This window comes from Micromys minutus, assembly GCF_963924665.1.
Source record: "Micromys minutus genome assembly, chromosome: 3".
Taxonomy (NCBI): Eukaryota; Metazoa; Chordata; class Mammalia; order Rodentia; family Muridae; genus Micromys; species Micromys minutus.
In genome coordinates this window covers 51,228,338-51,254,235 of record NC_137972.1, presented here as the reverse complement: position 1 = coordinate 51,254,235, position 25,898 = coordinate 51,228,338, and the positions used below count along the sequence as shown (strand labels likewise).

The 25,898-nt window shown below is 45.8% G+C and overlaps 1 protein-coding gene across 8 annotated transcripts in view; it reads right to left on the bottom strand.

Annotated features, from left to right (window-relative positions):
* MAGI1 (membrane associated guanylate kinase, WW and PDZ domain containing 1) overlaps positions 1 to 20,882 on the bottom strand; it is a 565,599-nt gene extending 544,717 nt beyond the window's left edge. For all 8 annotated transcript variants that reach the window (XM_080914319.1, XM_080914320.1, XM_080914322.1 and 5 more), the window contains exon 1: positions 20,450 to 20,882. In XM_080914319.1, the coding sequence (XP_080770445.1) occupies positions 20,450 to 20,762 (313 nt within the window). In that variant the 5' untranslated portion in view covers positions 20,763 to 20,882. The remainder of the gene's footprint in view (positions 1 to 20,449) is intronic.
* Between the last annotated feature and the right edge of the window lie 5,016 nt (positions 20,883 to 25,898).

Here is a 25,898-nt window from a genome sequence, read left to right as displayed (position 1 = left end):
TAATTTGGCCTTAAATGGATGGAAATCATGACAAAAGTGACAATGTGTATGAACCTGGAAATCACGGTGATACGTGAAATGAGCCAGCTACAAAAGCCAAATCTATGCATCCACAGATCCACTGCTCCTGAAAGAGCCAGATCCCAAGGCAGAGTTGAAGTGGCAGCTGCTAGCGGCCATGGGCAAAGGGGAATGAGGAGTTAACAAGGAGAGTTTACACTTCGCGAAAAAATGGCACAGTTCCCTGGAGATGGACGGAGGCAATGGCTTCACAACAGCATGAATGTGCCCATCACCTAACAGGCTTAAAAATGACTGCAACAGGCCATTTTATGCTATGCGCATTTCTCTTTAACCTGGTAAGATCCATAAAATCCATAAAATCCACACCCCTTTCCCTGGACCCGAGAGAAGTGTTTAGTCAGAGCTGAAAGGTGCAAACACTTATGTCTAGACACGTGCAGGGTGTGGCCACAGATGGATAAACAGTGTGGCTCTGTAAGGAGCCAAGCTAGCCACGAACGCCCTTGCCCAGGCACAAACAGCTCTTCCCTGAGGAGGATGTAAGAACCGCAACCAGTGCTGGGCCTCAGCTCTCCAGAAGACCTATACCACAAGCACTCAGAGATCCAGAGTCTCATGGAGGTCTCCCAGTGTGAGACGAAAGCATCCAGGCAAATACCTAGAGAGACTGCAGCTACCAGACAACAACTGGAATCAGGTAATCAGCCAAGAAGCCTCGGCCAAGCACTTATGTTCTGATCTGTGACGTGGGGGGATGGAGCAGCACATCTCAGAACATGCTGAGGGTTAGTGCATACATGCACAGCCTCCGGGAGCACAGCCTTCTTCCCCTGGGCTGAGGAGATGGAAAGCTGCAAGTATGAGAGCTTAGTTTGCTTCCCCAGAACCCATGTAAGAAAAAAGCACGACACTGTGGCACAGACTTAATACCGACATTGGGAGGTAGAGATGTGGATCCCTTGGGCTCTGGGCTCTCTGGCCAACCAACCTAGCCAAATTAGCAAGTATCAGGTCCATGAGAGCTACAGAATTCCTGAGGCTAACCTCTGGCCTCATGCACACACTCACACAGGAGGGCACACATGCACATGCACTCAAGTTCATCCCCAGATGTGTAACTAAATAAATACAAGCCTGAACTGAGAGGCACTGAGTCAGATCCTGCCAGAGTTACCAGAGTGGTGCTTATGTCCTGTCCTGTTGTCCCAATAATAGGCAGATAACAGGACAGGGTGGGCAGGTGAGAGGGCTGGAAGCTTCCCAACTCTGAGAAGAACTAGGACTGCTCTTCTACATAGACACAAGAAAGGACGGTGGGAAGCCATCAGATGGTCAGAATGAGAACGCTGGAAGCCAAAAGGATAAAAGAAAAAGCAAACACCTTTGCTCTTCTTTGGAAATTAGTATCTGCTGGTTGCTTTATTATCTTGGAGCCATTTCTCTTTTGCCTTCCCCGCCCCTCCTTTCATCTTAGTCAGATGGGGATTCATAATCATTAGCTGTACTGCAGACACAGACACCATGTGTGTGTGTGTGTGTGTGTGTGTGTGTGTGTGTGTGTGTGTGTGTGTTTGCTCGAGTGCGCACACATGTGCATCTGTATTTGATATTTATATTTTGGATTTTTAGATTATTTTAAACCTTATCTGTATGAGTGCTTTGCTTGATGGGACCAGAAGAGGGCACCGGATCTAATGAACAGTACAGAAGCACCATGTGTGTGCTGGGAATTGAACACAAGTCCTCTAGAAGAGCAGCAAGTGCTCTTAATCTCTGAACCACAGGGCCCTCTCTCCAGTCCCTTTGCTTTGTAGTTTTTAAAGCCAGAAAAAAAGGGGGGGCACCTTGCACCACTAGAGCCAAGCAGCAGTGCCTACCACCTGCACCCAGGATAGCCCTTGCATATGCTCACCCAGTAGGAAATTTACAAGCAGGCTGTTCCCACACGCCAAAGACTGTGCCCAGTGAACGGCACCTGGCCGTGCTCCTTTAAAGGTGGCATAGCCCTCTTCACCTTCCAACCACCATGGTGTTTCGGGCCAGCATTTAAACTCTGAAATGCCAGAATTCTTAAACACTGAGTTATGCTGGCCTTGAGCCAGGTACTGGGAGCCAAGAACCACTGTCATCTCTTCTTGCAGATGAGGAAACTGAGAGGAGAGGCTAGGCAGCATTCTCAAGGTTACACAACTGGAAAGGGATAGATGAGCAGCCACTGTCACCCATGCAATACCCTGCCTCACATACAACATGTCCCCTGGGGGCCTAGATTCCAGCAGAGCCTGTTCCAGCCTTTGGTGACCACCAATAGCCTAGGAACCTTCTTAGCAAGCAACCCCACTGTAGTCTAAATGCCCAACCTCAGCCAGCCAACAAGGTCAGTGTCTCTTGTCACATGGCCCAGAATGGGTTGGCGCTGGCTATCTATCTCCTAGTCTCCTCTTTCAAGTCACTGCTTGTTCAGCTTTGCCAGCAGAATGAGAACTTGTTGTCTGATTGGTTCTCACTCTGCCCTTTAGGAATCCACAGTACATCCATTATTCCATAGCCTACCTCAGAGCTCCTGAGTTAATCCTTTTATCGCCCTTGGGCCATCTCCATACCTCAGCAAACCTTCCCACCCAAAAAAGGCAGTCCTCTTGCTTATTCATTTACTCATTTCATCTAAGAACACAGCTCAGCAGCCAGCCACTGCTTCTTCAGAAGAGAGGGATTACTGCCCTGCAGCCAATACACCCCAGGAAGACAACCATAAACAAGGGGGCTCCTTCAGATAAGAGCAGAACAAGAGGGTGAATAAGATGAAGGCATCTGGTTCCATGAAAAGGTGGCAGCTGGGTCTAGAGACACAGGGTTCCCCATCTGGTATTATCCTGTACGTGGGAGGACAGAGTAGAACCCCTGGCCTCCACTTACCATCTGCCCTCCAATTATAAAACCCAAATTTGAATTCAGATAGTCCCTAACATCCCCCAAAGGTGGGGAGGAGGGAAGACAAGCTCTGGTTAAGGGGAATGTGTGTGTGTGCAAATATATGTGTGTGTGTGTGTGTGTGTGTGTGTGTGTGTATTATATATATATATATATAATTTTCCTCCAAATTATTTAACAGAAGAACCTCTAGGATTGGAAACGAATCAGATTCCTGGCTTAGTCGCTGTCAAGTTGAAGCTAAGTATGTTGGAGGTAGATGTGGGAAGCAGACACCAGCTAGTCACTCTATCTGGCTTCTCATGACTCCACCCTTTATAACAGCACCTAAGCAGCACCTGATTAGGAAACCATGGATAACTCCCCGGGTGTGCAGAAATCACATGGTCCAGATCCAGATGAGGACTAACCTCACTTCCATACTCCAAGGGGCACTTACTGTAGAAGCCTGGATAACTGGCATCAACGCCACAGAACTAAATGACTCAGCACACAACATACAGCATAGGGGCCTCTCCCTTCAGCTAGGAAGATGAATGCACATAAGCTGAGTATGGTGAATACACCTTTAATCCCAGGCCAGGCTTGTCTATGCAGTGAGTTCTAGGTCAGCCAGGGACATGCAATAAAACCTCTCTCTTTATTAAAAGAGAAAAAGAAAGAAAGCATACACCACCTCCACCTTCCATCCTCCTTGAGCACATCACCTATGTACAAAACAGAGAAGTAACTTAAACCTGAAGGGAAGACAGTGATGGGGGATGCTCTGAAACAAGTGTATGCTCTCACAGGAGAAAAGTCCAGGTAGCATGAGTTAGTAGCATCCAAGGAAGAGCTGACAGTTCTGGAGCAGATCAAACACTAATTGAAGCTCTGTCTCTCTGAAAGCCTTAGTTATATGCATCAACTAATCCTCTTAAGCCATTTGAAACCATTTGAACTTTTATTATTAATTATAACCAAAGCATTGGACTGGAAAAAGAGATTTTAGAAAACCTCTTACTACACAACCTCAGGGTATCCCAGAGCCCCCAAGTAAAACAACTTTCCAGGGGGCTCAGTTGTTAAGAGCACCTGATACTGCTCTTGCAGAGAGCCTGGGGGTTCCAGCACCAGAACAGGCATCTGACAATTTGCCTGTTACTCCAGTTCCAGGAGACCCAACACACTCTTTTTGCCTCTGAAAGCATCTGCATACATGTAGGGCACATAAACTCACATAAGCACCCACACGAAGAGAGAAACCTGCTTTAAAAAGATTTTTTCCCAATCCAATTCCAACACACTTACTAGGTTTGGGGGACAGAGAAGCCAATACGAAAAGCATTATCCCTAGCCTCATGGGAAATAATTGTTCTATACACACTGTTCAAGGAAATCTGCACACCGCCATTCATTCAACTTCTTTAAGAACACAGTGATGGGCAAAAAAAGCAAACAACACCAATATCAAGTTCAAAGTGTCACTCCAACCGTATTTCAGAGCAGCTAGATGTGACATCAGATATCCATAGCTATCCTCAAACACAGTAGTAGCCACAATCCAAGCCCACCACTGTCACATGTAGCTACCCAATTAGGTACAAAACGTAAAGATAGTCAAACATCAGTGTGTTCTACTGAGCATGGTCTTGTGTCTGGAGGGTTGGCCCTGTTTCAGAAGGGCGAATGTGCTACAGAAGGAAAGGTCTCTGTTCATCACAGACCTACGCTAGAGTCTGAAAGCGCATCCTAACATGCAGCTCCCTCAAAACTTGTTTGCCCTCTATTATTCTGGCTTCTCTAAACCAAGGTGCTTTCAATGTACAATGGGGTCTGATACCACCATTTATTAGAAAATTAGAATTCGAATATCAGCACCATAAAGCCTAGAGCTTCAAACTATGGACTTACCACTATTGGCCAGAACTGATTTTATACCGTGGCTGCACAGAATACCCACCCCTGGCCACAGGATTCTGATTCCATACTATCTAAGCTGAGACTTTGTCATCCCCATATTCAAAATTATCCTGGCTGATTCCAAACTGGGGGTTGTTTTGCGGACTACTCTTTGTAATTTCAACAGAAGAACTAGGTTTTGAAACTTGAGTCAGAATAGCTAATGAAGCCACCTCTCCAGATGCTTAGACCTTGTTGTAGGGTCCCCCGGGGAGTTCTGATAGAGGCTATGTTCACCTGAATTCAATTTGCCAGTGCTTCCAAAGCTGATGATTTTCCTCCCTATCCAGGCCTACGGTGCTAACAGCAGCGTTCAGGTGAGTACCCATGCAGAGTAACAGATGCACAGGCCCACACACTTCCCCAACCTCTTCTAAATATCCCTTTGCCCTTGTGAGCCACCATGTGTTACTAAACCCCATAGACAGGTTTCTTCCACCAACAGTAAGAACCAGAAAGTATATCCCCATCAATGGCTTCTCCTCACAATTATCCTTTCTTTGAGATAATTTATGTCACAGGGAATAGCTTGAGCTTACATTTTAGCTAAAATATCACAGATTCACGCCGCACAAGATAGCTGGGTCCTTTCTTCCTTGTGTCAGTATTTCCCACACAGTTAGACACAAATAGCCAACAGCAACAGGGATATTTCCTTTACTGGCTTTTCTATATAAACATATCAAGATTGAGATAATGTTCTTTGCTTCCAAAAGAGGTTGTCTTTCTTTTTCTAGTTTGAAAAGAAAATTAAGTTATTAGAACAACAAATCCACCTCACAGATTCCGGGCGGGGGCGGAGGGAGAGCCAGGACATCTCAGGATACAACTATCAGAAACGATATTCTTTGGCTAGAATGAATGCTTATTATATTCACCCCATCTTTGATCTTTGCCTCCCCAAGCTCAAGGTACAAAATCCCAAACTGACTTAGCTTCTGACCATGTATTAGCAATTTAGGAGGGGAACCCACTGCCTCAGTTACCTACTATATTGCTATCCAAGTACCATAAAACAACCAACCCTGAAACCTCAGAGGCATGGAACAAAATGTGCTAATTACATACTCACCTAGAATTCAGAGAAGCTGGGCAGCTTTAGAGTCCTAGCTGCAGCAAACGAACTTTCCCACACGCGATGCAGGTGCTAAACTTCAGAGCAGCTCTCTTCAACACATGTAGTCTAACAGAGACAGAAGGGCAGAAATTCTACCAAAACCCACAACCCAAACAACAATGGCATGCCTGCATTGCACTCCCACTACATCTTTGAGCATTTCAAAGTAGCAAACCAAGGCCAAGTTTCATGCCTGGATGGGGACATCTGGATGCCACAGATGACGCTCTGAAAACACAGGAAGTTGATCATTTAGTATCAACTTGAAAATGCCTTAGTTCTGCCTCACGCGGGAAGTTCTATATTACATATAAACTATCCTATCTAAAAACTGAATTCCTAGACAGTCTACCAGAATATTCCACTCTGACAGGGGTACAGAGCAACAGAAAGTGCCCAACAACGGGAAGGACACACAAACCACAATCCCCCCCCCCAGTCTTAAGTCTGCATGACCGCACCATTTTGATCTTGTAGCATCCCTTCCCTTACTTGGCTCCTTGATAGAAAACCCTCATTGACTAAGCCTCTGGTCTGAAATACTGAGTTCTGTTCCTCAGCCTAGTGCAGCAACGCTGGTGCTCTGCATCAATTATGTAATACTGAGCGATCCATTATGCAGGCAGGAAAGCAGCAAGGGTAATAACAGCTTCCATGTAACAATGGCACTGCAGAACAGGGCCCAGAGGTTCACCAAGTTCTAACAGCATGTCTACTCTGGAGGAAAGGCTGGAATTCTGACTTATCTGTACAATATCCCAAAAAGATGGTATCAGGCTCTTTCCTGTTTAAAACCTTCCAGGCCAGACAGATGGCTCCAATGTTCCAAATCAGAGTTCAGATCCCAAGCACCTACATGAAAAGCAAAACATGCCTACAAGTGCCTGCAACCCAGCACTGCGGAGGAGTGGGGAATGGGAGACAGAAGAACTGCTGGGGCCAGTCAGCCGCCAGTCTAACTACAGAGTCAGTAAACCCATCTGAAGGCAAATAGTGCGCTGGCTCACACATACACGTTCACACATCACACGGGCAAATACTACACAATAGGAAGGGAAAATGTAGATGGTGTCTGTCTTAATAAGGGTTTCTACTGCTGTGATGAAACACCATGACCAAAAGCAACCTAAGGAGGAAACGGTTTATTTTGCTGACACTTCCTTATCACACTTCATCACAGAAGGAAGTCAGGGCAGGAACTCAAACAGGATAAGAACCTGGAGACAAGAGCTGATACACAAGCAATGGAGTGGTGCTTACTGGCTTACTCCTTTTAGCTTGTTCAGCCTGCTTTCCCATAGAACCCAGGACCACCAGCCAGCCCAGAAGCATCTACAATGCTGGGTAATGAGCCCTCCCCCATCAAACACTAATTAAGAAAATGCCCTACATGCTTGATGCCTTATGGAGACATTTTTTTCTGTTGAGGTTCCCTCCACTCAGAGAAATCTAGCTTGTGTCAGGTTACTATAAAACTAACTGGCACAGTGCCTTAGGAACAAGATACAGTGTTATCCTCCGGTATGTACTTGCATACACACACACACACACACACACACACACACACACACACACACACACCATTCCTAAGTAGCAAACATAAAGCCTGCTCATTCGTTTATTTATAAGGCTATACATTTCACAGTGAAATCATCTCTAAGCAGAAAATAGATTCTATTCCCACACTGGGAATTCAAATCCATATGAATGTCAATTTCAAGATGTGATTTTTGCACCCAGTTCTAAGTTTCAGCAGACCAGAGCCCTGAGACAGAATATCCCAACGATTATAATCAGCTGTCAAAATATACTCTCCTCCCAGCTCTTCTCAACTGGAATTGGAGAGCTGTCACCAGCTGGGCCCCGATGAACATACATGGACAAGTTCTGGTGCCAAACTAAACCACTTCCAGAATGTATTATTCATTTCAGTACACATTTCTTGGCCTTTCTCTAGATCTGGTCACCATCCTGGGCCATGAGAACATAGACGTAAGAAAATGATTGCTACTCTTAAAAAGATGAAGTGTGACAGGCAACAATGAAGATACTAACTCATGGAGGAAGCATGGCAAACTTGTCACACGGGGACCCAATATGGCTCCCAGATGCGCTCTATTGGGTTCACCCGCGTTTTCAAAAGAACTCTGACTGAGCCAATGTTTAAAAATTGGACAAAGTTATGTCTTTAAAAATGCTAAGGTTTGGGGGTTCCATGAAAACCTGAAACAGCTAATGACCCTGAGTCATTGTTAGTACATGACACGTGACCACGGCAGATCAGAAACCTTCCCTTCTGAAGGAGAGGTAAACCCCAGTCTCTATCACTCACTCCAGAGCTCAATACACAAGCTTGGCATGACTGCTATAAGAAGCAATCCTAGTAGAAGGTATTGAGGCACATGTCAAGTGAGCTATGTGAAGAACAGGGTTTCCCATACTCATATTCAAGGGCTATAACCTGATATTTTCCCAATTAAAAAGGAAAAATCGCATACAATCACAAAACTAGTTCTAGACATTTGTTCACTAAAATTTAGGTAGACAGGAGGATATTCATGTTCATGAGCAAAGCATGAAAATATGCTATAAAGTGCCCAAGCAGCCATTGGCATGTTTTAGTAAATCTATACGTGTTTAAAATTTTATTAAGTCAACAGACAGTCACCCACACTGTTAATCCCAGCGTCAGGAGGCAGAGGGAGGCAGATTCCTGAGTTTGAGGCCAGCACGATCTACATAGCAAGTTCTAGACCAGCCAAAGCTGCCTTTGTTTTTGTTTTCAGGGGGAGGGGCGTGGTTAAAGTCCACAATATTCCTATTAGGCAAAGTTCCACCATGTACTGTTTTAAATTTTTATTTTAGTAAAGAAAAAATAGTCCCCGTGTGTGTTGTGTGTGTGTGTGTGTGTGTGTGTGTGTGTGTCTAAGCATGGATGGATGGATGGATATATAAAAATACAATGTTAATATATTTCTCTGGGGTAGAATATTAAGTTATGTGCATACATTTTCTTTCCCCATTAACATCTTTCTGTATTCCACATATTGTGTAAATGTGGAAAGATTAGACAGACTGACGTACAGATCAACTATATATAGTGATCAATAGTTATAAGATCACAATGGCATATGATTTTTAAAAGGTTAGAAACCAAAACCCTGATTATATACTTTTCATTAAATAAAATAAAACATGCATGCTCCAACACCAGAGAAAGTTATTTTTTAACAACTTGAGCTTTGAATTCTTAACCAAGGCACACAGACCAAAGCAGGCTGATAGTTGGAGAAGGAAATGAACACATTCTATCAGATGTAAATTCCAAGGTCTTGCCAAGAATCCAGGTGGTAAGATATTGATTCTACTAAAATCAAGCAAAAATGGTGCTTCCCTGGCCACATCACATAAGCAACTGCTGCTTACATCTGGCCAGATTAAAAACGCTAAGACCTCCAACACAATTAATTCAATATTTTCTCTTCAGCTCAAAATGCTACAACAACTGGCAGACAACCATCTTAAATCATCACAGAAAAGTCAGACATATGGCTAAGTATATTTAATATGCCTTAAAAATAAAAAGTGGATTTCCTCGCCAACAAGATCTGAGGCAAGAATTTTTTATGTAAAAATCATGTCTAGTTTTTAACCCTCTGAAATTTTCAACAAAGATTTCCTGAGTACCTACACAGAGCAGAGATTAATACAATACCCAAAACAAGGATGCTTCCTACAAGAAACATATATGCAACAAAGAAGACAGGCAGATTTACAGTTACAAGGCACAGGCATGAAAAACACCTACAAGGAGGAAGGAAATCACCAGAATTAGTGGCGTAAATCATAAAGAGCAGGAGCCTGTGATTTCTGACTGGTAAATTTGGGAGAATATTTTAGAACTACCTTCACTGAGGTCAGTCACTAAGCATATTGTACTGTATCTGGCACCTTGTGGCACCTTTATGATAATCCCCAACATGAGGACACCAGGATCCCAGACTATGGGATCAAGACATTTGTAATACGGAAGCCCAAGGTAGCCAGGAAGAACCGAGTCTCACTGTCAGTGACTGACAACTTCTGAAGATATACTTCTCACGGTTAAAAGGAGAGCAAGATCATGTCGCTAAGTAAGCCCTTTGACCTGAGAGGGGGAGAAACCCCCTCTACACAAGAGTTTTAATTACTAATCTACCACGCTAACTCAGATTCCCGGTCTATCTATGAAGCTGTGCCTCAGAGCAGGCTTCCTCAACCTCAGCCTTAGTGACAGCTTTGATAGATTTCTTGTCCACTGTATGGTTAGCAATTCCTGACCTCTACAGACTATGTGTCGATACCACCCAATCCTTAATAGACAGGAAAAAATGTTCCTACACACTGGTAAATTTCCCTAGGGCAGGTAGGCAAAATTCGGCCTTAGAGGAGGGAACTCGATGCTAGGTGTCCATTTTTCAACTAAAGATGAGCCAAGGAAAACACCAAATATTCAACATATGTTATGTCATGCAGTCCTCACAGCCACAATATTAATATGATTCTCTGAGGTGTTGATAAGACTTAGCCAAAAGCAACTTGAGGAGGGGAAGGGTTTCTTTGGTTTATAGGGTACACAGCCCCTCGTCAAGAAAAGCCAAGGCATAACCCTGGAAGTAGAAACTGAAGGAGAAGCCACAACTGGCTTGCTCAGCTGCCTTTTTAGATACCCAGGTTCACTTGCCCAAGGATAACAAAGTAGGAAAGGCCCTCCCACATCAATCCTTAATCAAGGAAATGCTCCACAGACAGGTCCACAAGCCAATTTGATGAAAACAGTTTCTCAAATGACATTCCCTCTTCCCAGTTATGTCTAGGTTTGTGTTGAGTTGACAAAAACTAACTGTGACAGCAAACCTATGACATGGGTATTATTCTCTGTCTGCTGAGAACTGATATTCTGCCAATTAACTGGCCCATAGTCTCTGCTGGGAAGAGGAAAAGCCAGGCAAGCTGACTTCAAACCTACATAACTAACCATTAAACATCACTACCACCCCAGACATTTTTAGTGGAGGAGCCCAGACATGATACCAGAAAAACAGAGAGAACCTCAGTGTCCAAATCTCAAGGATCACTGTGCTGGCCTGCCTAGCACACCAAGAAATCAGGAACCTGCCATCTCTCCAAACTATTGCAACCTGGAACCTGAGAACAATCGTTAGGACCAACTCCTCACCATGACCATGTAGGCACAGACCTCCACCAAACACATGGGAAATCAAGCTACAGGCTCCTTTCCCGTTTGTCTGAACCAATCCTTTAGAAATAGCGTGTGAATCATACAGAAAGATGAAGGCTGTTTCTGGACTTGAAAAAGCTCCTGCAGAGAGCTATGTACTGAATTCTCCAGCACCCACCCCACCGAAAAATCTTTCTTCTCCCTGAAGCGCTTTCAAATGGGGAACAATAACAAAAGCCAACACTTTCTGAGCAGTCATCCTTCACAGGCCCAGAGCCATGTGGCGTCCTTGTTTCCGGCTCATTCCTCCATCAGCCCTACAGAGAAGTGGTCCTTATCATCCCCATTTTCAGAGGGGCAAGCATGACTCGAAAGAGGTGAAACATCTCGCCCTCTAACGCCCAGGTCTCTATTAGCCAGACCGAGTGTAAAGACTTAATTACAGCCCATCAATTCATTGCTATGTATAGATTAGTCAGTCTACAAGCAGTTTGACAGTCCAGTTAATCCCGAGTATAGCAATAATTTTGAAACACGGCTTAGCATCGGTATATGAGCAAGAGCCTTGTAATTGCACCTCTGTGCCACTGACCATAAAGAGAGCTGCAAGTCTTGTCTCCCAACAAAGTAAAAGATTAGCCTCACTGCAGAGACATAACCACGGCCCATTAAAAGCACACACACAACTGATTCCGCTTGGCTAAATACCTCAGCAGTAACAGTAGGCATGAAACTTTGGCAAGGAGAATATAATTTCCTTACATAACCCTTCTCCCAACACTGGAGATAGTTACCAAAGAAAGGACACAGACGTGGCAGCAGGGAGAAGCTCTCACCAAGCACAAGAGGAGTAAGACATTCCAAACTGCCCTGAGGCACTCAGCTCCAAGCTGCTGCCCTAAACCCCAAATCCTTCCTCAGCACTGGGCCTGTTTTAAACACCTGGCTGGCCACTGTGCCTCCTACTGGTGTTTCCTAGGACCACCTCTTAGAAAAGCCATTTGACATTCAAATAATCACTGGGGAGGCTGAGATAGGAAGGTGGCCAGCCTGGTCACACAGCAAAGTTCAGGCAAATCTGAACAAAGGTAAAAAGACTGTTTCAGAAATAAATAAATAGATAGATAGATAGATAGATAGATAGATAGATAAATAAATATGAAAAAGCCATTCCCAGGTGTGCTCCAGACTGTTTCAGAAAGAAAGAAAGAAAGAAAGAAAGAAAGAAAGAAAGAAAGAAAGAAAGAAAGAGAAAGAAAGAAAGAAAGAAAGAAATATGAAAAAGCCATTCTCAGGTGTGCTCCTAGAAACTCCACTTCAGACCCACGTGACGGTGGGAAGCAGACAGTGTGGGAAACAAAGTAAGGTCAAGGACACGGATCTATAAGAACTGCTATGTCAATGAGATCCTCGGGGTGGCTCAAGTGGACCCGAGACTCCAGATCAACCCCTGGTGACCCTTAGAACCTCCACCACAAAAATTCAGCATTTAATTAGCCCTAAAATCAAGAATATCCTCCTAAGATTGTAAGCTAAGTACAACTTTAGTCTCTGACTCCAAGACGATTTTTACACATTCTGTTCTCCTATGCTTGGCGGGAGACAAACTGTAACATCAAGTCTGATAGCAGTGGGCCAGAACTGCCGTCTTCCCAAGTATTTCTGGACCACACATCTAGGTCTACTCAGCTCCAGCCAGAGTGAGATCATTTAAAAAGTCACGTGGGACTTTATGCAGACCAACATTAGTTATCTACCTTTTTTCACTCTGCAGAGACGGCTGAGCTTGGGAGATCTGTTCTAGTTCTAAGTTTGACAGTAGACACACAACAAACATATGAACTACTACTAGATTGCATCCTTGGCACCAGGGCAACGGCATCCGTGGAGAACCAAACAAGTCCCGCCCTCCTGGAATTTAGATCCTACAAGCAACTTGCTCAAGTGACCTGCATATTCCAGGGCAAAATGAAACACGGGAGACCACATAAGGACAAGTGTCAACTAAGTTCCTTTTAAATCATATTCTAAATAAACAGAGGAAACCACACTGAGAGGGTGCTTGTTCAAGAAAGGCTTAAAGTACATGAGAGAGAGCCAGAGTGTCAGAGGTGTAGGTGGGGCCTACAGGCTGTGGAAACAGAGAATGGACCAGATCATACAGGCCTTACTAGTTTCTTTATGAACTTAGCCTTTACCTCTGAGGTGGGAACTACAGGTGAGAGCATAAATAATGCCCGTTCTACTATATAACTGCTGAGCTATACAAACAGGTTACTATTTAATCATAAAAAACACTGCTTAAATGCATTTTCTAATTGTATCACATGCCTTCAGAAACGGTGAGTCAGAACACGCTGGGCTTTTTCTAAAACCCAAACTAAACAGACCCCAACCTTGACATCCATGGGCTTCAGTTGGGGAACCAACAAAAGGCAGCCATGAGAATCAATGCCTGATGCCCTCAACCACGGAGCGCAGCATGAAAGGCTCCTGGGCCCATGGTTACAGACCATGTGGGCTATATGGACAGGCAAAGATTCAGTAACCTACTTTTTAGGACATGAACAGTCCTGTACAGCCCTTAGCAAATGTGACAACCTTTATTCTCAGTGTATACAAAATTCAGCAGATCCTGTTACACATATATACAAACTCAGGGACAGGACCACTAACATCACAGGGTGGTGTTGTGCCTTAAATAACCGCTGTTTACGGAGCAACATCCTTCATGTAAACCCCTGTGGTAAGAAGATGTCAGAATGTTTTCTCTTATAAACCACTTAATTCCCCTTGGTGGATATCATCAATTCTGTGGGATACTGACTGCCAACAAATGCAGAGAGCCAACTGTATGCCATTGCCTCATAAGGTCAAGTTAATCTATTTGAAATAACACAGCCAATGGCAAAGGGAACAGCACACGGCTTGGGCTGCCTATCTGTGTACGGTTTCTTTCCTATAAGAGCCGTGGCATAGTCCACAACATACACTAAAAACACGCCTCTGAGAAGGGTCTTTTGGCACTAAGAACAAAAACAGACTAATATTTTTTAAGGTTTACGTTAAAAATATATAAATAAACACAAAGCATGATTCAAAAGTGAGAGAAAGAACCGATGCTATTTTATATAGCCAAGAATCCTGTTGCTGTTAGACGACGGTAAACAAACAGACCCTGCTCACAAGGGCCCAGTTTCAATCCAGCAGATAAAACATCCTTCTCAGGCACCGCCTCAAACCAGAGCCCAGATAACCTGAGCAGGAGGCCCCCGTCCTCTGAGCATCTGAAGTTTACAAATAAAGACTTGTTGAACTTCAGTTACCAGTTGGCAGGCAGAAATACTTGAATCTAACTCATTAGGCTTTGACCATCATTACAACCCAGAATAGATTCATAGACACTGGGTGTCTGCTAGTTGGAAGAACTGTTGGGAAAAAAGTGAAAGCATTAAGATTCTATATAAGAAAGGATAAAGAGACGGAAAGAGGAAAGACAGGCAATACAGCTAACATAGCTGTGGACTTACGTGAGACCATCACTGTGGCATACACCGCTAATCCCAGCACTCAGAAGGCTAAGGCAAGTAAACCTTAGTGAGTTCGAGGGCAGCCTGGTCTACACAGAGTTTCAGGCCAGCCAGGGCTGCACAGTGAGACCGCTTCAAAACAACTCACCTCAGTATGAAGAAATAATGGGAAGAAAATGTCCTCGTGAGTGTAACAAATTTTAGTGAGTATCTATTTGGTGAATGTCAGGTAGTTAGTGCTTTAAAGACTGGAATTGGGAGGGAACAGAGGTGAGTTTCTTGTTTTCACAGGGGACAAAAGAAACATAGAACCAGACACACTGTGACACACACAACAAGAAAAGGGACCCACTTGCCTCAGGGTTATCTTCCATGTTGACAGTGGCTTCCGGTAACAGCTCAGACTGGATTAGGATCGCTAATGTCATGCACCTCTTTCCGACTCCAGTTCTGCCACAACCCAAGGACTCCCCACTCCACTGAGATCTGAGGAGGAGGGCAGACAAGACAGCTCGGCAGGTAAAGGGGCTTGCCCCTAAGTCAGATGACCCAAGCTTGATCTCCAGGACCAACATGGTAGAAGAAGAAAACTCCCTTAAGTTAGCCTCTTCCTCCACAAGACAACCAAGCCTGGCTCATGCACACACATAACACATACACGTGAATAAGTAAATAAATGTAATTAAAAATAGTTTCCCTAAATGATCTTAGGCTAGAACACCCAGAGAAGGGCATAAGGAATGAACACAGTAAACCAGGATCTCTATCCAGATTTGGTAGCAATAAGAGCCAGGGGCAAGAGAGATGCCCAGGCTACTCTTGCAGAGTTTGGTTCCCAACACCTATTTTAATCAAGTGGATCACAACTCCTGTAGGAGCCAACACCTCTGGCCTTTGCAGACATCTGCACTCACATGTGCATACCCATGCACGGACATATATGCATAATTTAAAATTTAAAAAGCAGTCAAAAGCCAAGCACAGTACAACACGTGTTATCCCAGCATGCAGGAAGCTGAGGGCAGGAAGACTTCAGAGTACAACCTGGACCACATAGTGAGTTTAAAGGCAACCAGAGCAACATAGTAAGACATGGTCTGAATAAAGCAAAGAGAAGACTGGAGAAGTGGTTCTGTGGGTAAAAACACTCACTGCACCTCTGAAACCCTGAGCTCAATAACAGGAATAAACATGAAGGTAAAGAGTGAACCAAACTACACAGCTATCCTCTGACCATATATAGCATATACAGGGTGTGGCATGCACACACACACACACACACACACACACACACACAATGGAAAAAATTAAAAGCAAAGAGAAAAAGGAATTTTAAAACAGGAGTCAATGTGGATACAATCTGACAGAAAGGATGCAAGATCAGACATTCACTGAAAGGAAGAAATGGACACCCGGCAGTATGTTTAGAAATGAAGGGAAATGGTCACAGAATTATTTTAAGAGCTGTTGTTATATATTTCAATTCAGCAACATACGCATACAACATCAAAACAAAACAAATGCATAGAGGAACTAAGCCTGCACCCAGAACTATACTATACTCAACTCTGTGTGGCCATGACCCCTTCCTGTGGTGAGGAGAAAGGTTTGGTGGTAACTTTTGAATTTTAAATTGTGTCTTATTGTCTCTTACTTGCCTTTAAAAAAAGGGGTGGGGGAGGGCAATTTCCTGAGTAATTTGCAAAACCACAAATTCATCCACGGAAATATGAAAATGCATGACCTATAATATACTCGTTTGAGAAACTGCAATCAGACAGTTTTAAACATGGAGTCGGAGTTATTCGTAGCCCAGCACTTCAGACAAGCAGTGGATCTGAAGGGATGCATACCCACTTTATTCTGGGCATTGAGAAATTTAGGCCCATGGAAAGTGACTTTGCAAAATCTGCAACACCATGGTCGGGATCAGAAGGTCACCCGCCCATCCTCTCTTGCATGGGCCAACAAATCACACACACACACACACACACACACAAAGACTGTAGCACCTTGGGAGGCAGAATTTACATTTCTGACTAGGATGTGGAAGCCTAGAATTGCTGGTTAGGGAACTCCAACTCCATACGCAAAATCCTAGGAGTCAGGAGCAGGGGTTGGGATGGCACTGGGCTGAGCTCCCCCTCTGCCTCTACTGAGTCATCAGGGCTCTTAGCAAAGTTCCCGACCTCTCTGAACCTAAGTTTCCACATGTAAGTCAAGTTCAGAGGATTAAAGAAGGGAATGTCCACAAAGTGCTAGGTTAACCAACCACCTGACATACTTTGTCTTGATTTAGTCCAGTGCTAAGGTATGAACCAAGGACTCACATGCACTAAACACACACTCTAATGTCAGAACTTAACTAAGACTAGCTGCCTCCTATTCAAGTAGTTTCTTTCCCTCAAACACTAGAATAATTAAAATTCAACATGGGCAAGATTAAAGACTGGCAAAGCATAACATTCATAGCAGCTTGGTTTGTAACAGTCAAATCTGGGCCTAGAAGTCAAAAGGGGGGGGTGCAAAATACCTACTAGAGAATAATACAATGCAGCAATGAAAAAGGAGCTACAGAGTAAAGTATCCATGAATTCTCCAAAACCTTCTAGGTGGAAAAAAAAGACACATAGTAGTAAATACTGTATCTTACCTTTTATGAAGTAAAAGAATATGCAAATCTATAGAAGAGGAATCAACACCCTAGGCTTGGGGGTGGGGGTGGGGTAACGGGAAAGAATCATGAAGGGAAGATTTAGGTGATTATAATGTTGTGTGTTTCCATTTGAGTGATGGGAACATGAGAGGGTATGTGTGCCCAAATTCATTAAAGCAGACACTTGGTATCTGACCTAAATATATGTAACACATATGCAAGTATCAAAACACTGCAGTCCACAGACACAGCAGCTAACACCTGAGGTCCCAGTTCTCTAGAGACACAGGAGGACCAGGCACTCAAGACCACCCATGAATATCCTGCTTCAAAAAAGAAACAAAAACAAAACAGTAATGTACTGTTGGGGTGTGTGTCTGTCTGTCTGTCTGTCTGTCTGTCTGATTAAAAGTTTAGTTTTTGTAAAAATCTGAATTCTGCTATAATTCTGTATTTTAAATATCTGAATTCTGAAAATAATATGCATCCACAGAGCCAACTAGCATACATACATTTATAATATTTAAGCATTCATGCATTTACAATATGTTTAAGCATTTTACAACCAACAACTGTCCTCTCCACTCAAAGTGGGTCTATCAAGCCTGGTTCTCAGTCCACTCCTATCCATACGATACTGTGTGCTATCGACTATTTCCCTTCATAAGTTTCTCCAGAGAACCGCCATGCAACAGAAAAAGTACAATCTTCTACCACAAGAAGACTGTGACATTCCCATGCAGACACATACCCAGAGTGCCTATGTCCCTGTCAGGAATAACTGGAAATGGAAACACCATAAAAAATATAACCTTTCTCAAATCCCAGCTCAGTCTACCTGATACAATAAAGACACAGTAGCAAAACAATAAAAGTCAGAGACAAATCTGTCCTATAAATTAAATCATTTTGCAACAGGAAAGTGAGAAGATTGTTGAAATGGTTCCTGGGGCCATCTTCACTGTAATGTATGCATTTTACAAGTAACTGTGCCAGGTCACTCTGTGCAACAGTTTGTATAACCTATAGCAAGGGTGTTCAGAAGCACAAGCCCACTCTCTCCCTCTGTGAACATTTCTATTGGCAAAAGACAGTCCTGGTGGGAGGGACTGACACCTGAAGGCACTGCAGTAACTCCACAACAGTCGGATCCACAGGCAGGTTTTCCCCAGCTCCACCCAATGAAGCGCTCCACACACACGGGGAGAGGAGAAGGAGGGGTGCTACCTAGCTTCAGGATCTCTCCAAAACAGTGGAAGAAAGAGCTCAGCTTCTGGAAGCTTCTTGCCCATGGCCACCAAGTCTTAGGACTCATTAACCACCACCCAGACATCCTCCTGATGAGAAATCTTTCTGCAAAATGAGCTTGAACTCGAGCCCAATGCTGCCCCCACCCCCAATAGATAAATGCCTGCCACAGTATTTTCTCAACAGCTCTACCAAGTCATAATCACCAGAGGAACTGGCATTAAATTCCTAGCTAAAAACCGAATTCCTAACTACTTAAGTTCAACTCTAATACAATGACAGCTCGCTTTTACTGAGCATGTACTGTGAACCAGCACTGCTGAGCACACTTCCCTGTTGTGGTTCTAGGAGAAACTCCAGAGGACACAGTCATCAGGCGAGGCCAAGTAGCAAGATAAGGACATTCCATTGATAGGTGTCAGCCTCTGCTCTCCCAACACAGTAGAAAGGTCTGGCTACTAGGCTAACCACACAGTACTGCACCCATCCTCGGGTCATCTGGAAGAGGCCTGCTGCTTAGATCGCTGGCTCTCCCAGGCTTTCCTTTGACACGTTTCCTTCAGCTGCTGCCATCCTGACAGGAACATATGGCAACTTTTCACCACATTCAACTCTGCCACCTCCTCTGGTGCTTTCATCTGGGAGAACTGCGTCATGGCACTTGGGTGCAGGAGGGACGCTTTTAAGTACTGCAGCTATGCACCGGTGGCCAGACAGAGGATCAGACCGTTGCTCAGACCAAACAGCGAGGGAGTAATCTACCTCGGCCAGGAGTCATCAAATGTGTCTTTTAGAAAACCAACCCTACCCTACAGACTTCTAAGGGAGGACTTGCTTCTCCCCACCCCAAAACTCAGGCCCCTGAAGTCGTCCCATCAACCCCTCCTCCTCCTTGCTCAAGGTTTAACAGAAAAGACTGCATACACTTTTAGTAGTTGTGTGACCTTGGGCAAGTCGATCACCTAAGGTCAGACCCAGCTTACTTCTTGTAATATAGGACTTACAAAAACAAGTCGATCTTATAGCATTGCTGTGAATCAGAATGAGATAATGCAATTAAACCACTTTACGGAGAGCCTCTCACAAGGAGAGCACGCTAACAATGAATTGTAACTATCAATAATCATCATCAATAAGGACAACGGTGCAAGAAGAGGCGGCGGCTGGGTAAACTTGGACTAGATTCGCGCCAAGAGCTAAACACCCCTTCCCCCACCGTAGGTCTCCACAAGGAGGAGACACAGACGTCACCCCGCTGTGGGGTGAAGGCAGGCTCTGCAGGCAGCCGGATTAAGGACTCAGGAGGGTCATAACCCAGCCCCACCAGGAGGGTTTGCAGGGTGAAGGAAATTTTGTGATGGAAGAATTCCAATTAGCTATAAATAGACTCTCCCCTTCCACGACCCCCTCTCCAGTTCAGGGAACACAAGCAGTGGCAAGCCACCAGCTCCGTGAGCTCAACCATCTCAAAAGGGGCTGGGGGAAGCGTCCACCTTAACCTGCCTCAGTTTCCCATCTGCTGTAAGGTGCAGGCGAGGCTGCGCAGCACTAGGTGGCTAAGACAAGAAGTTGGCAAACCAGGTCTGGGAAGCATCTCCCGATTCCCGGCGCAACCCCGGCCCCTGCCCGCCACGCAGGTGGGCGCGCAGCCCAAAACCTCACAACTTGGAGTGCATCTGGACGGGGCCTCAACTTTGGCTCACAGCACTGGGAGCAAACGGCACCCCCTCAGGCCTCCCCTCTTTTTCGGGGTGCGCCCCCAAAGGCACGCCCCGTCTTACCTTGTCTGACGGCTTTGAAGGTGACGGCCTCCTTGCAGCTGTCGATGACTCCCAGGACGTCATAGCGGGGCAAGCCGGACACCCGGACCCCCTGCACTTCCAGCAGCAGCTCACCTTCGGCCAGCTTCGGCCCCTCGCCGCCGCCGGGAAGTCCCGCCGCCTCGGCCGCCGCCACCGCCCCCACGTACGGAAACTCCCCGTGCTCCGCGCCCCCCAGCACCGTCACCCCCAGCTCGCCCTGGGGTCCCCGCTTCACGGTGCACTCGTGAACGCGGCCAGTCCAGTGGTTCTTCTTCTGGATCACTTTCGACATGATGAGTTACAGCCCTTCCTCAAAAGAAAAATTAAAATTAAAGAGAAGATTTTAAAATGAAAGAAAGAAAACTGCTAAAACGAGAGACAGGTGCCCCCCACAGCACGAGCCCCCGGAGCGGCGGGCTCACGGGAGAAGCATCTCTCGGAGCGCGGGAGCGAGCTACTCGAACCTCCTCGCCCGACTCTCTCGCGCTCTCAAGCCATCATAAAACAAACTTTCCGGGCTCCGTTGAGAGCCCTGCACAGGCGCCCGCGAGCTTTGTTTGCATTCCGGTGCCTCCGGGTCCGCGTTCCGGCGCCGACCGCGCTCCCGGGACCAGAGTCCACTCCGGCGCCGCCCGGGCCCGCTCTCCGCTCCGCTGCTTTCTCCACACGCGCCGCGTCTGCTCCGCGCCGGCCGGCCGATCCTCAGCGCCAGGGAAGCCCTTTCCGAGCTAGTTGCCGGGAGCCCTGGAGACGCGGCGGAGCGGGGCGGGGGTGAGAGGACGCGAGGGAAGTGGCCGCGGCCCCTTTAAGCAGATACAAAGGCTCTGCTTGTTTTGTTACAGTTCATTCTACTCCGCGCGACGGAGCGCAGCGGCCGGCAGGAGAGGAGACGCGCGCGCATGCGCCCGGCGGCCGCCCGCGGGCAGGCCCGCCCCACCCCTCCTCCTGGAAGGGAGAGATTCCAAGGCGCCTCCCGCGGGGTCCTAGGGCCGACCCGCCATGGACGCCAACTTGCTGCTCTCCGTGCACGCCTAGAATTCCTCCTCTTCCAGTGCCGTCGGCCCAGCCGGAGCCTTTTGGGGAACACGTGCGCGTGCCCCACTCCAGCTCTCTAACTTTTGGAACACGGAGAATTTGGCTCTGGTGTTTACAAATCGTTTCAAACAGGTGGGGGCTGGGAGACTGATTCAGTGCGGGGCTCACGCTCCTGCCTGCCAGCCAGGTTCCCTCCGCTAGTGCCGGGCCACGCCATGGCTCACGCGGCCCCACTGCCTTCCGCCACGTTTCCGCGCCTGCTCCCCGCCCTGGGGTTCAAGTCCACAAGCCGATCCTGGCTCTCGTCTCTGTGACCCTGAAGACCCGAACCAGCAAGAACCATGCACACTCTGCCTTTCTGTCCGCGCCCTCCGAACGCACCTACACATACGCTCCCACCGTTAAACTTTGGGGTCAACTTTTTAGAACAAGGAGAAAAGTGGCGACGAGCGAGAAAAGCTAAGGGCTAGTATGGCCTTCTACCTAAGACTTGTCGCTAGTCTCTCGTCCTTCCAGCAAAGGCGCGGCGGCGGTCAGCCCCCTTTGGCTTCTGGGAGAGCCGGAAACCCTAAGGACTGCTTTAGGGAGTAAAGGTCACCGCAGGGTGCGGGTCCTGCACTGGCGTGGGCGCGCCGGCCACCTCGGAATTCACCGCCCAGAGGCGGGTGCTGTAGTTAGGGCGCTAGAGAGGCTGGGACAGAAGGGACAGCCCCCACCGCCTAGAGGCCAATGTGCAGTGGTAGCCCTAGCGGTTTCTTTACTTTTTAGTGGTTTGCAATGAGTTCCTCTTTGGTCACAGACTTGAGAATCTACTAGATAAAGGGAGCTGAGTTGGAGACACTCAGAGATGAAGGATGCCACTGAGGTGAATTGAGAGGATAAGTCTGAAGTTCAGATTCTGCAAGGCATCTTAAGTACGGTATTAAGTGAACAGACCTCAGACACTTCCCAAGACTGGAGGAATACAACCAACCCCCAACAGTTGTTAGAAATGATACATAGGCACTGGAAACTTGCAAAGTGAATAATTGTATGGTGGCATATAAAATTTCACAGTCTAATAATGGGGGTGGGGGGGATCGGAGTCCTTAGTGGTTGGGGTTGTAGGGTAGAGATAATCCCCTCTCTAGAATATTTAAGCTCTTGGAGCCCTGTTTCTAAAGAGCTTTTCTAGTTAATAATAATAAGGGTCTGGTGTTTCACATCTATAATCCTGATACTTGTGAGGCTGAGGCATAGGGATCAAGAATTCAAGGCAAATTCTAGGAGAGGACAGCTTGGGATCCATAAAACTGCCAGAGTATTTGAAAAGGTGAAAGGAATTTCATGTCCAGCCGCTGGTTTTGCTTTGGTTTTGGGGGAGGGGTTGTTGGTTGGTTTTTTGGTTGGTTGGTTTTTTTTGTTTGTTTGTTTGTTTTGTTTTGTTTTGTTTTCCCCTAAATGGTGATAGTTGTGTTTGTGGGGCTTTTTGGGTTTGTTTTTTTTTTTTTTTTTTTTTTTTTTCTTTTTGGTTTTGTTGTTGTTGGTGGTGGTGGTGGTGGTGGTTTTGTTGTTGTTTTAACTCTTTCAACGCTGAAGTCAAATGAGCAGTTTCTTCAAACCTAACTGCAAAACCCTACCACAGATCTCGCCATCAGCATCTCTGGGATGCTCTAGTTTGCTTTTTGTTGCTGTAATAAAACCCTAACCAAAACCACTTGGTCAAAAGGGACCTATTTGAACTTACAGCCTAGGAATGCTGCTTACTGACTTGCTTCCCCTGGGTTGCTCATTAGCCTTCCTTATTGCTGGGATTCTGTAAACCCCACCCCTCAGTTACCTGGCAATAGCCGGGTATGCTTCGCCCCAGTGACCTGACACTATAGCAGTGGCTGCTTGCCCCTCCTCTCTCTTGCCTCTCTTGCCTCTCTATGCCTCTTGCAACCTTGCTCTCCCACCCCTACTTCCCCTTCTCTTCCCCTTTCTCCCTCCACATGCTTATGGCCAGCCTCTACTCCCCCCCCCCCCCACCGCCTCTACTACCCTCTTAACTCTCCCATGACCTGAATAAACTCTATTCTGTACTATACCTTTGTGTGGCTGGTCCCTCAGGGGGAAGGGATTCCCAGCATGGGCCCCTCAGAGGCATCTCCCTTGCTCCCAGGCCTCACCGCATTTCCATGGGCCATATGCCCCCCACTCTCTTCATCTTTCTCCTTTCAACAGTCCCTTTGGGAGGGTAAACATATGACCTACTTCTCTGGAGTGTGTACTCCAGGAAGACAAGGAACTCGGACATTTTGGGTTCCTGACATTGTCCCAGTCCAAAGTACTTGATTCCTAGTACTTCATAAATCCTTGAGTGTGTGCAAAGACCTCTCGAAAAAATGTACATTTTAGAAGAGGCTGTTTGAGGCACGTTTGTAGTCACTGGTTGTCTTGACCATGTTTCCTTCTTGTCACTTCATTTTCTAGTAAGACCTATTTGCCAAAAATCCCCCTACCCACATAGAACTGCTGTGCTCACATCCTGACTTCACTCTTACCCTCACCTGGAGCATGCCAAGGGATCTACATAACCAGACTTCCAGGATTAGAATTTAGAACAGGTCCCTTCTTCTATTGTGTTTGAGTGGGGTGGGGTTGGGTTGGGTTTGGTTGGGTTGGGTTTGGTTTGGTTTTTGTGGGAGAATTTCACTATTTAGTTCAAGCTAGGCTTCAACATTGTGTAAATGAGACTGGCCTCAAACTCGTATAAGCCTCTGGCTCACATTTGCTGGGATTAAAGCCATGGGAGAGGGTTGTTGTTGTTAATTGTGTTTGGAGTTTCTAGTCTAAAGGTTTTTCTTTGAGACAGAGTCTCAGGTAACCAAGGCTAGCCTTGGACTTTCTATATTGCCAAGGATTTCGTAGAACTCCTGATTGTCCTTGTCTCTGCTTTTACCTGACATACATACATACACACACACACACACACACACACAAACACACACACAGATACCCACAAACATACATATAAACATACAGTTTGAGTTTTGTTTGTTTTGTGTGAAAGAGTGTTTTGCCTGAATGTATGCCTGTGTACCACTTGAATACCTAGTGCCTATAGAGGCCAAAAGAGGGTAGTAAATCCCCTGGGACTGGAGTGTGACTTGCCCTGTGGGTTCTGGGAATCAAACCCTAGCTTTTCGGGGGAAGCAGGCAGGGCTCTTAATTGCTGAGCCATCTCTTGAACACAGGCAGCTAGATTTTTTAGTGCTAGAATTCAAACAGCAGGCATTGTGTATGCTACGAAAGTGTTCTACCACCAGCCTGTACCTCCAGCCCACACTTCAGGTTATGAGTGTGGAATGACCCCAAAGAAAAATACCCGAGAGCTGTGAAGACAGCACAAAGGGAACATGAGGGGGAAATGTGATCCTTCTGAGCAGTCAGCGTTGGAATTTTCCAGGTACAGTTTGTTGTGTGCCATCTCATTCCCATGCCTGCTGTTGGAGCAACTTCGTGGCTGAAATTACATCTCTGATACCCAACCTTTGAATTCTCCTTCCCAAACCCATGTCTCACAGCAATGTACTGGTGCCCTCATTAGGGCTTGTGATAAAACACCACTGCCATGAACAGTATGGGGAGAGGTTTATTTCAGATTACAACTCTCAAGTCATCCTCCAATCCCTAGGGAAGTCAGGGCAAGAATTCAAACAGGCCAGTGACCTGGGTGCAGGAACTGATATAGAAGCCATGCAAGAGCTTTTTTTGGTTTGCTCAGCCTAACTTCTTATAGCATCCAAGACCACCAGCATAGGGGTGGCACTGCCCACAGTGACCTTGGCCTCAGGGGTAGTTTAAATAGATATGGACCCCATAAGCTTGAGTTTGAATGCTTAGCCCATAGGGAGTGGCACTATTAAGAGGTGTTGCTTTGTTGGAGGAAGTATGTCTGCGGGGGTGGGTTTTGAGGTCTCCTATGCTCAAACTATGACCAGTTTGACTCAGTCTCTTTTTGCTGCCTGCAGATCAAAATGTAAAACTCTCAGGTCCTTCTCTAGCAACAAGTCTGCCACAATGTTTCCCGCCATGACAGTAATGGACTGAACCTCTGAGACTGCAAGCCAGCCCCATATTAAATGTTTTTCTTTAGAAGACTTTAGTGGCCATCTTGTGTCTTCATAGAAACTAAGGCAGCCTGCAGGAACCAATCATCAATCAGGAAAATGTACCACAGGTAGTAACATCCTTTTATTATTGAGTTTCTCTCTTCAAAAACGACTAATTTGTGTCATGTTGACATAAAACTAGCCAGTACAATTGACCCCTTCTCAACTTGACACATAAGTGTTAAACTATAACCTTTCTCCTCATTTATTCCCCAATATCTCAATGTTAATATCACAATATTAAAAAATCCAAAATT